General features: G+C 44.2%; 2 protein-coding genes across 2 annotated transcripts in view; one reads left to right on the top strand and one right to left on the bottom strand.

Annotated features, from left to right (window-relative positions):
* Positions 1-13,300, bottom strand: part of LOC149795721 (exportin-7-like) — a 176,148-nt gene that overhangs the window by 17,492 nt on the left and 145,356 nt on the right. The gene's annotated exons all lie outside the window — the stretch shown is intronic.
* LOC149795723 (ferric reductase 1-like) overlaps positions 1-13,300 on the top strand; it is a 43,109-nt gene that overhangs the window by 5,619 nt on the left and 24,190 nt on the right. Inside the window, exon 3 of the mRNA XM_089965622.1 lies at positions 385-533. Coding sequence (XP_089821748.1) covers positions 385-533 — 149 coding nt within the window. The remainder of the gene's footprint in view (positions 1-384; positions 534-13,300) is intronic.

Below are 13,300 nucleotides of genomic sequence, written 5' to 3'. Positions count from 1 at the left end.
AATTAGTAACAGAGAGTTGCCAGGGGAGGTAAACACTGAAGAACCTTCTACTGAAACGTTCTAGTGAATAATCGCAAGAGCAACGAGTTTTAGACGAATTGACCATCCTCTACAGGTATTTATACTAACAAGTGATCAATCAGGTATGGACTTTGTAGTCTGAAATAAAGAATTCTTATCTTATCTTATAAAGCTTCACCTCATAATCACTATCTTAGTAGGTACTAAGGCAAACCAGCCAATCAGCTGCCACCGAAAAGTGACTTCCCTTGATGACAGACATGTTTAGACGGAACTTAAGCTAAACATGTTCCCCTTTATAATTAAGTCGCACATATTTTTCTACATTGTGTTTTCTGTTGATATTTGTCCATTATTTTACAGTGTCGGTGTATTCTAATGACAGAAGGAGCTACAGGGGAATCCAATTAAGGGCCTTCAGACGAGATGGTGAACCTGAGCGGTCACTGGGTTCATTTGTGCAATTCCCAGAAAACAAGACAAAGGTTTATGATTGCTGGACGGACGCCAAGGTATCAATATGTTTTATTGATTGTGTTTAAGAGGCGTTTGGCGCACATTATTGTTTGTTATTGGTCCTAGGTTAGAACAAAATGAAAGAAAATTTGAATAAACAGTAGTAGTGAAGGGGGTCACCCTACGGACAATGGGAATTAGCATTACAGGGACCCCTGGGTCACTCTACGGACAATGGAAATTTAACATGGCGAAAAATCGTGGGTCACTCTACGGACAAGGGGAATTTAACATGGGAATAAATCGTGGGTCACTCTACGGACAAGGGGAATTTAACATGGGAATAAATCGTGGGTCACTCTACGGACAAGGGGAATTTAACATGGCAATAAATCGTGGGTCACTCTACGGACAAGGGGAATTTAACATGGGATTTTTTTTAAAAATTTTTTAAAAAAAAAGGGGTAGGCAATTCAAAGACTATCTCTTTTCGAGAAATATGGCTGGCCCTGAAAAGGGCCTTTGGGTTTTATGTTAATGTATTCATTAACATAAATGGCACCGCATTGGTCTTCTTCTTGTCCTTAGGCTGCGTCTTACTGTTGGTCCGTACATCAGCACTCTTTTCAGGCATCCTTGTCTTTCGACGTAGATCCTACGTATCCACAGGCTGGTGTTGGTCCTGTGGACAACGGTCCACTTCGATCGGACATACATGAGCAAGTCTGTCCGAAACATCATGGAAGACACAAGGGTGGATGACTCAACTGTAGTCCACATCTTGAAGCGACGAGAACAGGTGAATCAATGCATTGAACGGCGCTTATTTATAGGCGGAGGAAGGATTGAAACGGATTGAGTTCATTTACCAATCCGAACACGCGTTACAGAATTCAGTCAGCTCGCATCCAATCCGAAGAGAGCAGTCTGTGACGTCACGTAGTCTATTTAGATTCGCTAGCGCTTGTGTGCAGTCAATCTATGCGACAGTGATTCAACATGACGGAAACTCAGAAAACGATCCATTGGGGTGCACCAGCAGGGGAGACTGCCCAAGGGAACTCCGACTTACTTTCAGAAGAGGTGAATTGGGATTTTGTGGATTTTCTCTCCTCGCAAGAATTTGTTCCGGAACCTTCGTTACCTTCTTCATTACCGCAAGTGGAAAATTTTAGACAGAGACAGAAAGAAGAATTGGAGAAATTTATACAACGACAAAAGGAAGCGGAACAGGCTTTTCTCCTACAGCAACAGCAACAAGAAGAAGAGGTAAGAAAAAAACAACAGCAGCAACAGCAAGAAGAAGTAGCAGCAAAGAAACAAGAGGGTGAAAATCAAACGGTTACGGTACTGTTGGACATTTTAGCGGAGTTAAGAAGTCTGAAACAAATGTATCAGACTTCTTTATCACGACCGAAGAGAATACGACCTTCCCGAGCTAAACACGTCAACCCTGTGACTAAGCCTACCGTACCACCCTTAGTGATTTCAACCCAATCATTATCATCATCATCAACATTACGCAGTCCAGAAGTAGGCCTTGGCCGTGGCAAAGGCATAAGGCAGTTAAAGTTGATTGCTTAAACTCACCCCTTCACCATGAAGAAAAAGGCCCTTTTCAGGGCCACCCACATTTCTCGAAAAGAAATACAATTTCAATTTGCCACTAACTCAAAAAACTCACCCATTTTACCCTTATGATACGTGTCTGTGTATGAGTGTGTGAGTGTAGCTTCTTATTTTAAAATCACAACTCAAAGACACTTACCTTATATCATTCATTTATTCTTTTCTCCATTTTTTACAATCCAATTCACAATTCACAACACAACACTTTAATGAAAAGTTCATTGATTTCTTCTTTTCTCCTTGTTTAGTCTCTCGGTTTTTTGAATTTCTTCACCGTCACACTCTTTTCCTCTTCTTCCTCCTCGCTTTCTTCCCTTCTTCTTTTTTTCTCCTGTTTCTTTTTCTTCACCTGTCTTCTTTCTTCGTCAGAAGAATCCCTCTCTTCCTCTGAACAATCCCTCTCTTCTTCTGAAGAATTCCTCTTTTCTTCTGACTCCTCTTGTTTCTTTTTTGGGCAATCTGGAGACCAATGTCCTTTTTCTTTACAATAATAACAGGTATCTTGACTTTTGTCTCTGTTATCCCCTGTTTTTTTTCTTTTTTGACGGTCTGGACACTCTGAAGACCAATGCCCTTTCTTTTGACAGATATAGCAAGTATCTTGACTTTTATCTCTAAAGGAAGGAGAGTAGTCCGTAGGCTGGTCTGAAGAGAATTTTCTAATGACCCCTCGCAAAGCTCTGACGAAACGTTCCATCTGGTCAGTCTCTTCCATCGTTGTGCTTGGTTTGAGAGTGAAATGAATAGTGAAAGGACAAGACACACACCCTTTTATATACGCTGGTTTGCTATGACTATAAAGTAGTTTATGGTGTTTGAACTTGAGTCATTTGACTTTTTGCTTTCAAGATGAAACGATCCCATTCATTCGAGAAGAAAGAAGAAGAAAGTAAGAGGCAGAAACGTGATCTATCGCCTCGTACCAGGGCTGAAATCTTGGCACAAATTCATGCCAGTGATTTTGAAGAGGACATGAGTGAACCAGAATCCGAACCCTCTAAACCAAGTTCACCACCCTTAGTCAACCCTGAAAAGTTCTATTCCATTCGAGAGACGGAAAAGCGCTCCTCTAGAAAATTTAGAACCACGGCTTACAAATACACGGTGAAGTTTAAAGATTTCAAGGCTGAAGTGCCGTTAGAGAAAGCAGAAGTGTTCATCACCGAGGTGTGGGATTCTTTGCTCACTTCACTCAAGCAGCAATGTCAACCCAAAGAAGACGATCGCTTGAGACTTTCCATACAACACGACGGTTTGAAATCCCCTGTTTGGATCGAGTTTAGCACCCCTGCAGAATTGACTGCTTCCAAAGTCATGGACAAGATTCAACACATACAACAATCTAATGATCAGTTTGACATCACCGATGGTAAAGCCACACTGGACATGACCCACGTCTCTCCTCCTCAAGGGACAGGACGCAAAAAGATGTTATTGGTGGACGACCTTCGCAACACCAAAACGAGTCTCGTCCGAATTAACAACCCTCATGACCAGATGTGTTTAGCCCGTGCCATCGTGGTGGGACGAACCTATGCCAACAAGAACGACACGGTAGAATGGAAAAGAACCTGGGACACTATTCAACGTTCCGACCGAGCCAAACAACGAAATGAAGCAGAACTCCTGTTACAACAAGCCGGATTGCCCAAAGACACACCCTGTGGCATTCCAGAGATGCAAAAATTGCAAGATGCCCTAGCTCCACGATACACCTTGAAAGTGCACCCTCAAGAAGTGCGCGGACCTCTGTTGTTTCGAGGCCAAGACTTTAAGGACGGAAAATACATTCACCTTTATCATCACGATGACCATTTCGATACCATTACCAGTATCACTGGATTCCTGAGATATGTTTATTATTGTGAGAAATGTGACCATGGTTGTAATAATCGAGAGCAACACAAACATTGTGGATGGAAATGCTCAGGATGTTTGGCCTCTCCACCCTGTCTGAGCGAAGAACCAGTGCCTTGTTCCACTTGTCTGCGCACGTTTGTCAGCCCTAAATGTTACCAACAACATTTGAAGACGCAAGGTTCACAGCATAAATGTGCTTGTCAACTGCTGAGATTGTGCCCTACGTGTGAACAAGTCATACGTACCAATAATACCAAGGCACACGTATGTTCAGGAAAGAAAAAATGTCACATTTGTCACCACATCGTGGACTTGGAACACCAATGTTACGTGCAAAAATACCAACCCCCACCAGAGAAAGAGGACGGTCACAAGAAGAAAGGCAATTTCATCTTTTTCGATTTCGAATGCATGCAAGAGACTGGCATTCACATCCCTAATTTCTGCGTGGCTCATCGAGCGTGCGAGAAGTGCATTCAAGAACCTATCTTCAGTCATTGTCCTCACTGCAGCAAGATTCCTGGAGGGCGTGAAAAAATCTTTCGGGGACCAAACACGTTAGCCGATTTTGCCCAATGGGTCTTAGACCCCGTCGACAAGACGTGGAGCCAAGAGGACATCGAACGTTACGGAGATTGTCATCGTCATGCCACGGTGATGGCTCACAATTTTTCCGGATACGATGGACAGTTTCTTTTGAGGTACTATACGGAACAAGGCACCGAACGTCCTAAAGTGACTTTGAACGGGGCCAAAATCATTTTCATGCAAGTGGGACAAGTACAGTTTAAAGATTCGATGAGCTATTTGGCCATGCCTTTGAGTCGAATGCCTAAAACGTTTGGAATGACAGAAATGGCTAAAGGGTACTTTCCACACTTTTTCAATACGGAAGCCAATCAACATGCCGTTCTACCCCATTTACCTGAGGCTCACTATTACGACCCCGACAACATGCGTACCGAACAACGAGAAGCTTTCTACGCTTGGTACCAGGCTCACGCCTCGGACCCTTTCGACTTTCAGGAAGAAATGCTAAAGTATTGTCGTTCCGACGTGGACATTTTACGGCGTTGCTGTGGAAAATTTCGAGAACTGTTCATGGAACACGGAGGGGTCGATCCTTTGAAAGAAGCTTGCACCATTGCCAAAGCGTGTTCCTTAGTGTATCGACAACGATTCATGCCTGAAAACACCGTGGCTGTCATCAGTCCTCAAACGACCCACTTTGTCAAACGTCAATACTCGGTCAAAGCCCTACGCTGGTTACATTACTTGTGCGACAAGGAAGACAAGTGGATTCAGCATGCCCGCAACGGAGGGGGTGAAAAGACCATCGGAACGTATTCGGTCGATGGCTGGGACTTAGAAAACCCCAAGATCGTGTACGAGTTTAACGGTTGCTTATTTCACGGATGTCCCGTCTGTTACCCTGACCGTGGCACTAAAAATCAGTTTTTGCAACGAACCATGGAAGACTTGTACCAGGACACTTGTCAGCGACGCCTAAAGTTAGAACAGCAAGGATACCAAGTGGTGGAAATGTGGGAACACGAGTACGATCACCGTATGAAAACCGATCCCGAGTTTAAACGTGCCGTGGAAAGTTACCAGTTCGTGGACCCGCTGAATCCGAGGGATAGTTTGTACGGAGGAAGGACCAATGCCACCTGTTTGCTGTACCAAGCCGACGAAGAGAAAGGAGAAGAAATCAAATACTTGGACGTGTGTTCGCTGTATCCCTACGTGTGCAAATATTGTCGCTTTCCCGTAGGGCACCCGCAATTGCTGACGGAACACATCGACCTGAAAAACATTCGACAATACGAAGGCTTGATCAAGTGCAAAGTTTTGCCTCCCACGAACCTATACCATCCCGTCTTACCTCACCATTGTCAAGGCAAACTGATGTTTCCCTTGTGCCGTACTTGTGCCGAAACGTGCAACCAAGACCAGCCTTGTCAGCACAGCCAGGAAGAACGGGCCTTGACGGGAACCTGGGTCAGCGTGGAATTGTTCAAAGCTCTGGACATGGGATACCAACTGTTAGAAGTGTACGAAATTTGCCACTTTCCCAAGACACAACAGTATCGCAAGGGTGACCCCACGCAGAAAGGCATTTTCGCAGACTACGTGGATGCCTTTTTGAAACTGAAGCAAGAAGCTAGCGGCTATCCTTCCTGGTGTCACACTCCCGAAGACCAAATAAAATTCAAAGAGAAATATTACGAACAAGAAGGCATCACTTTAGACCACATCGAGAAAAACGAAGGCAGGCGATCGTTTGCCAAAGTGATGTTAAATTGCTTGTGGGGTAAAATGGCACAACGACCGTGTTTACCCAAGACGGAATATTTGACAGAACCTTCCCGCTACTTCCAGATGATTCACGACAAAACCAAATACATGAAACACGTGGACGTCGTTCGAGAGAATTTGATCTTGGTCAATTACGAAGAAGATCTGGACTTTGTACAAGACGACCCTTTTGGAAATGTCATCATTGCGGCTTACGTGACAGCCCATGCTCGCTTAAAATTGTACGAAGCTTTAGAACTGTTAGAAGAACGCGTCCTGTACTTTGACACGGACAGTTGCATCTACATCCATCACCCGATTCAACATCACCCTAGCATCGAAGGAGACCGTTTAGGAGCCTGGACAGACGAGCATCCCGACGACAAGATTCTAAGTTTTGTCAGTGGCGGTCCCAAAAATTACGGCTACGAATACCGGGACAAACAAGGAGAAGTGCACACGACGTGCAAAGTGAAAGGACTGACTCTGAATTATCGTACCAGTCGAGTGGTCAACTTTGGGGTATTGAAAGAAGCCTTGCAATCGGGAGAGGATGGAAACTTTAAAGTGACCACTCACCAACCGAACAAGATTGTACGTTTACCCACTCACCACATCGTCAGTCGGCCCTTGGAAAAAGTCTATCAAATCGTGTACCAGAAGCGAGTTCGACTTCCCAATCATTTCACCTTACCGTACGGTCACGTCGGTATTGATCTGTATATAAAAAAGGAACCCTAGGCAAGATCGATAGTTCATTGTGACTACCAAGACCGAGCGAACAAGATGAATACTTTGAAAAAGACATCGTTCCAGTTTGGGGATTGTAAAAAAGTTGTATCTTCCTCTAGTGTGACTAATACTGGATGGATAAGACCCATGCATTGCGACGGAAAATGTCCGGAAGGAAACTGCGATTGTCCATGTGGTTACCATTGTAATTGCGTAACGGAGTTTGCAGACGAGTGCGATTGTGAGCCTTGCGATGGGACCGATGCTGCACGTTGTGACCTGAGCGATGCCGTAAAGCATCATGGGAACTTTGTTCTCACTGCCCCTGTCATGGAAAGTGATGCTGTGCGTGTCAAACCTGAGGGATGCGAAAGCGATGCCGCTCGTCCTCTTAGACATTTTACCGGGTTTAAAGGGGAATGTTCACCTTCACGTCTACCCCCCTACGGATGTCATCCAGCCCTGAGCAAACTCCTGTTCCTGTCACCCAACCCTTATCGAAACGAACCTGTGAAAGACGAATATTCGTTTCCTGTGCGTTTGTCGGAATACTGCGACTTTGAAAATCGTCTTCAATCGTTCAAAGGAAAATGGCCAAAGTATCTGGGAGGACCGACCCCCGAAGAATTAGCCAGAGCCGGATTTTTCTACTTGGGCGAAGGAGATAAAGTCAGGTGCTTCAGTTGCGATGTGACACTTCACCACTGGGAACCGCAAGATTCGGCCTACGTAGAACATGCTCGATGGTCACCGAATTGTCATTACTTACCCTTAGTGGGACCGAGACATTGAAGTAACTTCTTACCATAATAATCTGTTCATGGATACTTTACAAGAGAACATTCGTGCTTTGCCTGTGGAGTTGAGAGAACGCATTTACCGAGAGCTGGTCAAAATACAAGTGAAACGTAAAGAACAATTGCATCCGTTACGTCACCGGTGTTTGAACCACTGGTACCTGAAGGCTATACAAGGACTGATTGAGTTGAAAGTGTTCCATTGGACAGACATTGATCAACGACCTCCTGGTTATAAAAAGGAATGGTTTGGTATTGACGATTCTATCTACTACATTGTAAACGTACTGCATCGAATTCCAGAGGAAGAGTTAACGAATTACCAACATCTTGAACACAATGTCAACTTGGTGAAAGAGGAAACTTCTGAACGAATTGTAATGTGTAGATTAGTGACTCAACGATTTAAATTCGACACTGAAGTGAAACCATGTTTGTGCAAAGAGTACATTTCTTGTGTCAGACCAAAGAGGATTTAGTATGACCTATTCATGGATACTTTACAAGAGAACATTCGTGCTTTGCCTGTGGAGTTGAGAGAAAGGATTTACCGAGAGCTGGTCAAAATACAAGTGAAACGTAAAGAACAATTGCATCCGATACGTCACCAGATCTTTAACCACTGGTACTTGAATGGTATAAGAGAACTGATTCGTCAGAAATTCTTTCAATGGTCAGACATTGTTCAAAACTTTGAGGTCGCTAATGATCGACATGTTCATGATTATGGTTACTTCGAGATTCACCTAGTGCAATGCATTGAGGAAGACAAGTTAAAGGATTACCAACATATTTTACGTGGAATCTACTTAGAGGAAGAGGAAACACCTAAACGAACTCTGACGTTTCGGTTACAGTATGCAAGATTTAGATTCCCTACTGGAGAACGAAGATCTCTGGCTAGAAAGTACGTCTATTGCATCCGAAAAAAAGAGAATATAAAAAGAGGCTGCCATGCCACGGTTTATGTCACATGTCATCCAGCAGATTCCGTGGAAGGAACTCAATGACCTATTCATGGATACTTTACAAGAGAACATTCGTGCTTTGCCTGTGGAGTTGAGAGAAAGGATTTACCGAGAGCTGGTGAAAATACAAGTGAAACGTAAAGAACAATTGCATCCGTTACGTCACCAGATCTTTAACCACTGGTACCTGAAGGGTATAAGAGGACTGATTCGTCAGAAATTTTTTCACTGGTCAGACCTTGTTGAATACTTTCAGTATATGAATGATGATGGGCTAGACGTTCGTAATTTTGGTTACTTGGAGATTCACTTACTGCAACGTATTGAGGAAGACGAGTTAAAGGATTACCAACATTTGTTACATGGAATCTGCTTAGAAAAAGACGAAACATCTAGACAAACTCTGACGTTTCAGTTACAGTATGTAACATTTAAATTCCCTACTGGAGAACGAACGTGTTTGGTTAGAAATTACCTTTATTGCTTCCGAAACAAAGACACTATAAAATCAAGTTGCCATGCCACGGATTATGTCACATATCATTCAACAGATTCCGTGGAAGGAACTCAATGACCATATTCAAACCGTGGATCATTACCATCAATTATTACAAGAATTGTATCCATTCAATTTGGGACGACAAGTGGTGTGTGTCTTAGTGACTTGTTTTCTGGGATTTCGTTTACCAGCCGATTCTTTGTGGACTCTTTACGATCAGTACTTACCACCTCCATGGCCTTAAATGGTCACGAAAAACTCCTTTTGCTCAAAGCCTTGCGGTTTCATCTGGATACTTCTCGACCTCAACAGGAAAAAAAGATTCGTCAACTTTTAGCGACCCAAGACGTGTATGACGATGTGTGTGTAGCTTGTGACTTACACCCTCATTGGACAGATGTTCGTGATTGGAAAAAGGGGGGTTTTGAGGCTTGGACCCAAGAAGTGGCCCAGTATGCACAAGAGTTGTTCAAGGAAAAAAGTTACTTTTCAACCCGTGTTAGTGACGGTGCCAGAAGAACCCGTCACCGAGAACAACCACTCGCTTCAGGACAGGACTGTCATGGACATGCCTGAAAGGTCATTCCGGGAGGACACTTGTGTGACAATACCTCATGTAGAGACTGTAAGAACATTACACACTGTCCCTAGGACATCTTGGTTAACCAAAACATGTTGTACAGACACTTGTTTATATTCCACTTTGATCGCTTTGCTGTGTTTTATATTCCTGTACATCACTATTTGGGTTGTATGTATTTTTGTCTTTCGTGTTCATATTTGAAACATTCAATAAACGTGTTCTGAAAAAGTATATAAACTCTTGTCTTGTTTGTTTTTTCGTGTCACAAGTGACATTTCTCATACCATGGCTACCTCTGCTGTCTCTGCTCCCTCTTCCTCTACTGTCAAAGTCATCGACGAACACTTAGATCGTGCCAGTTGGGAGGCTTTGTATCTTCGCCATCCCTTTAACATGCTCATTGCTGGACCTAGCGGTTCAGGCAAAACCGAATTCGTCAAACGTTTGATCGAACATAAACATCATTTGATCGATCGGCCCCCTCAACGGATCGTGTGGTGTTACAAAGAGTGGCAATCGGCGTACAACCTCTTGCGAGAAAGTCAAGGCGATTCCATCGTGTTTGTGGAAGGCATTCCTAAAGAAGACGATGGCATCGTCTCTGACTCCCGTCTAACCCATTTGGTCATTTTCGACGACATGTTAGGAGAAGACGAAGAAGAAATTAAATTGTGGTTCACGCGCAAAGGGCATCACCGTAATGCCAGTGTCGTTTACATCACCCAAAATTTGTTTCAACAAAGTAAAGCCCATCGCACCATCAGTCTCAATGCGCATTACGTGGTCTTGTTTAAAAGCCCTCGAGATAAATCGCAAGTGCAAGTCTTAGCCAAACAGTTAGGAACGCCTTGGCTGACTCAGGCGTACGACGATGCCACTCAAACTCCACACGCCTATTTACTCGTCGATTTGAAACCTACGACCCCTGAGGATTTGCGATTTCGTACCCACTTGTTTCACCACTGGTGCCAAGACGGAGGGCCTGTCCTGTACACGTCTCCGTCCTCGACTTCATTTCACTCCCCATGAAAAAAATCTATAAAAACCTCAGACCCTTTTTCGTCTGTCTCACACAGTGTGAACATGACGTCCCTTCAGTCGCATCTTCCCGTCAAATTGATTCGTGCCTTGTATGGCATCAGCCGAGAAAAAGATCCACAAACACGAGCCCGTGTCTTAGAAGCTAGTCTCAAAGAAGTCTTACGATGGTTCACGGTGACGGCACGTCAATTACTCCAAGGAATCATTCAGATTCCTCATCAAACCCAACGCTTTTTCGATCGAAACAAAGTCGCTTTGGTCCAACTGGCCGATCCCCGCATCGACACTCAAACCAAAAAACAAATCATTTTGAAACCTGGAGGGAGCGGTACTCTAGGAGGGGTCATCATTCGCTCACTCTTAAGATGGGATCCTAATGCCCCCAAAGTTATCCCCAAGACGAAAGTCCAAGGAAGCCCCAAGAAGAAAAAGAAAAAGACCAGGTCCCCAAGAAGAATAACTTCTCCAGTGGCAGGACCCTCCTCTTACCAGACACCACCACCCCGGAAAAAGAAAAGAAGCCCCCAGAAAAAGAAACAGAGAAAAAGTCCCCAGAAAAAGAAAAGTCCACAGAAGAAAACTAGTCGCAAGAGAGGCACTTCGGCCAGGACGCAACCTTACACTCGCAAACCACGACCTGCCACAGCGGTGACTGCGTCTCCGGCAGCCTCACGTTTGTCCACTTCTCCGTTGATGTCACCAGGAACTGAAGAGTACTTGGAGACGTTGATTACACCAAGAACTTCTCCGTTGATGACCCCCAAAAGAACTTCCCCAGTGGCAGGACCTTCCAATTTAGCGGTAGTGGCTGCTGCTCACAAAGTACCTTCTCCCAAAATCAAAGTCCAAGAAAGATCGGGCATGTTACAAAGTTTACTGGATTTGTCCAAGCAAGAACTGGCTCGATTTAGTCCGTTGCGTACCCCTGCACGACGTGTCATGCCTGTCCTCAAACTGATAAAACGTAAAGACAATCAGTGGCGACGCGTTCCAGTATAAAAAGAGCCTGTGACCAAGTCGGGGTATCAGTGAACTTGTAAAAAAGATGTCACCTCCAAGAAGCCACAAAAGAAAGAGACAAAGGCAGATGCGTCATCCGACAAAGCGCTTAGCCAAGCATCGACATTACCCTAAGAAAAGACACAGTCGTTCCAAGAAAAAGAGGCGTCAACAAAGGGGAGGATTCCTCGGCGATTTTGGGAAAAACATTGTCACCTTTATGACAAAGCGATAGTCCCAAAAAAAGATAAAAGGGTGTGCGTTAAGTCATCGACGTTAGTGTCTGTTCGGTGAATGTCCCGGAACCCACAAGCAAAAATGTCACCCTCCAGAAAACCCCAAGGAAAGAAAAGGAAAGGACTGCCACCACGTTTAGCCAAACATGGGGACCTGTTATCTGTTCTGTCCAAAGCTTCTCCACCCCTACGAAAAAAACTCATTCAAACGGCCTCCAAAGAGGTCATCGATACCGTGTGCGAATGTTGTTTGAACGTTTTGAAAGGCACGATCCCTTTGTCCAAACACCAGAAACAATGCTTAGGCAAACATCGTCACGTTCTTCGGAAAATGGTTCGAAAGAAAATTCCCATTCGTCAAAAAAAGAAGATGTTGGTCCAACGTGGAGGCATTTTACCTCTCTTGTTAGGCCCCATACTAAAAGGAGTCTTGGGAACCATGTTGGGAGGACTGATGGGAGCAAGATAAAAAGGCCTTCGGAAGTCCCAAGATCTCAGAATTCATCCCTGACAACCCCATGGAAGGACGAAAACTAGCTTTAGTGCCTTACAAACGATGGATGGAATACCATCGGTGGCAAGAACAACGCACCCCGCATTTACCTCCCAATCCCAATTTGAGCGAAATGTCCCAGTTACAACACGAATTGCAGTCCTTGATGGATCGCCAAGATTTGTCCGAAACAGAAAAATCGCAAAAGTACGGTCAACTCTTGCAACGATTGCAACTCTTTCACCAGAAAGCTTTAGACGAAACAGCTCTACCCACTCTGAAAGATTTTAAGACCTTGATGAAAAGTCCAGCACCATCACCAGTACCAGTACCAGTACCAGTGGTCAAGACAGAAAAAGGAGAAGAAGAAGAGGAAGGGTTTCTAACTCCACCAGAAAAAGTACGCAAGTTAACAACACCACCTACCTCCAGAATTGGATGGATTAAAAAGATGATGGCCACCCCTTCTTCATCACAAGAGAAAAAGAAAGTGAAGACAGAAGTGAAACAAGAACAGATATCCCCTGCACAGACATCCTCCTCCTCTTCGACACCTATTGCTGGTCGCACACGCAAAGCCTTGCAATCCAAGAAAATACCCCAAGAGAAAAAGAGTAGCCTCTTCCAAGAGTGGGTGCCTTATTAACACATCAACCAACACAAAAAATGGAAAAAGTCTTAGCCAGCA

Source organism: Sinohyriopsis cumingii, chromosome 7 (assembly GCF_028554795.1).
Source record: "Sinohyriopsis cumingii isolate HCF-2022 chromosome 7, ASM2855479v2, whole genome shotgun sequence".
NCBI classification, from domain to species: Eukaryota; Metazoa; Mollusca; class Bivalvia; order Unionida; family Unionidae; genus Sinohyriopsis; species Sinohyriopsis cumingii.
Note: the sequence above shows the minus strand (reverse complement) of the source record. Positions and strands in the feature narration are given on the sequence as shown.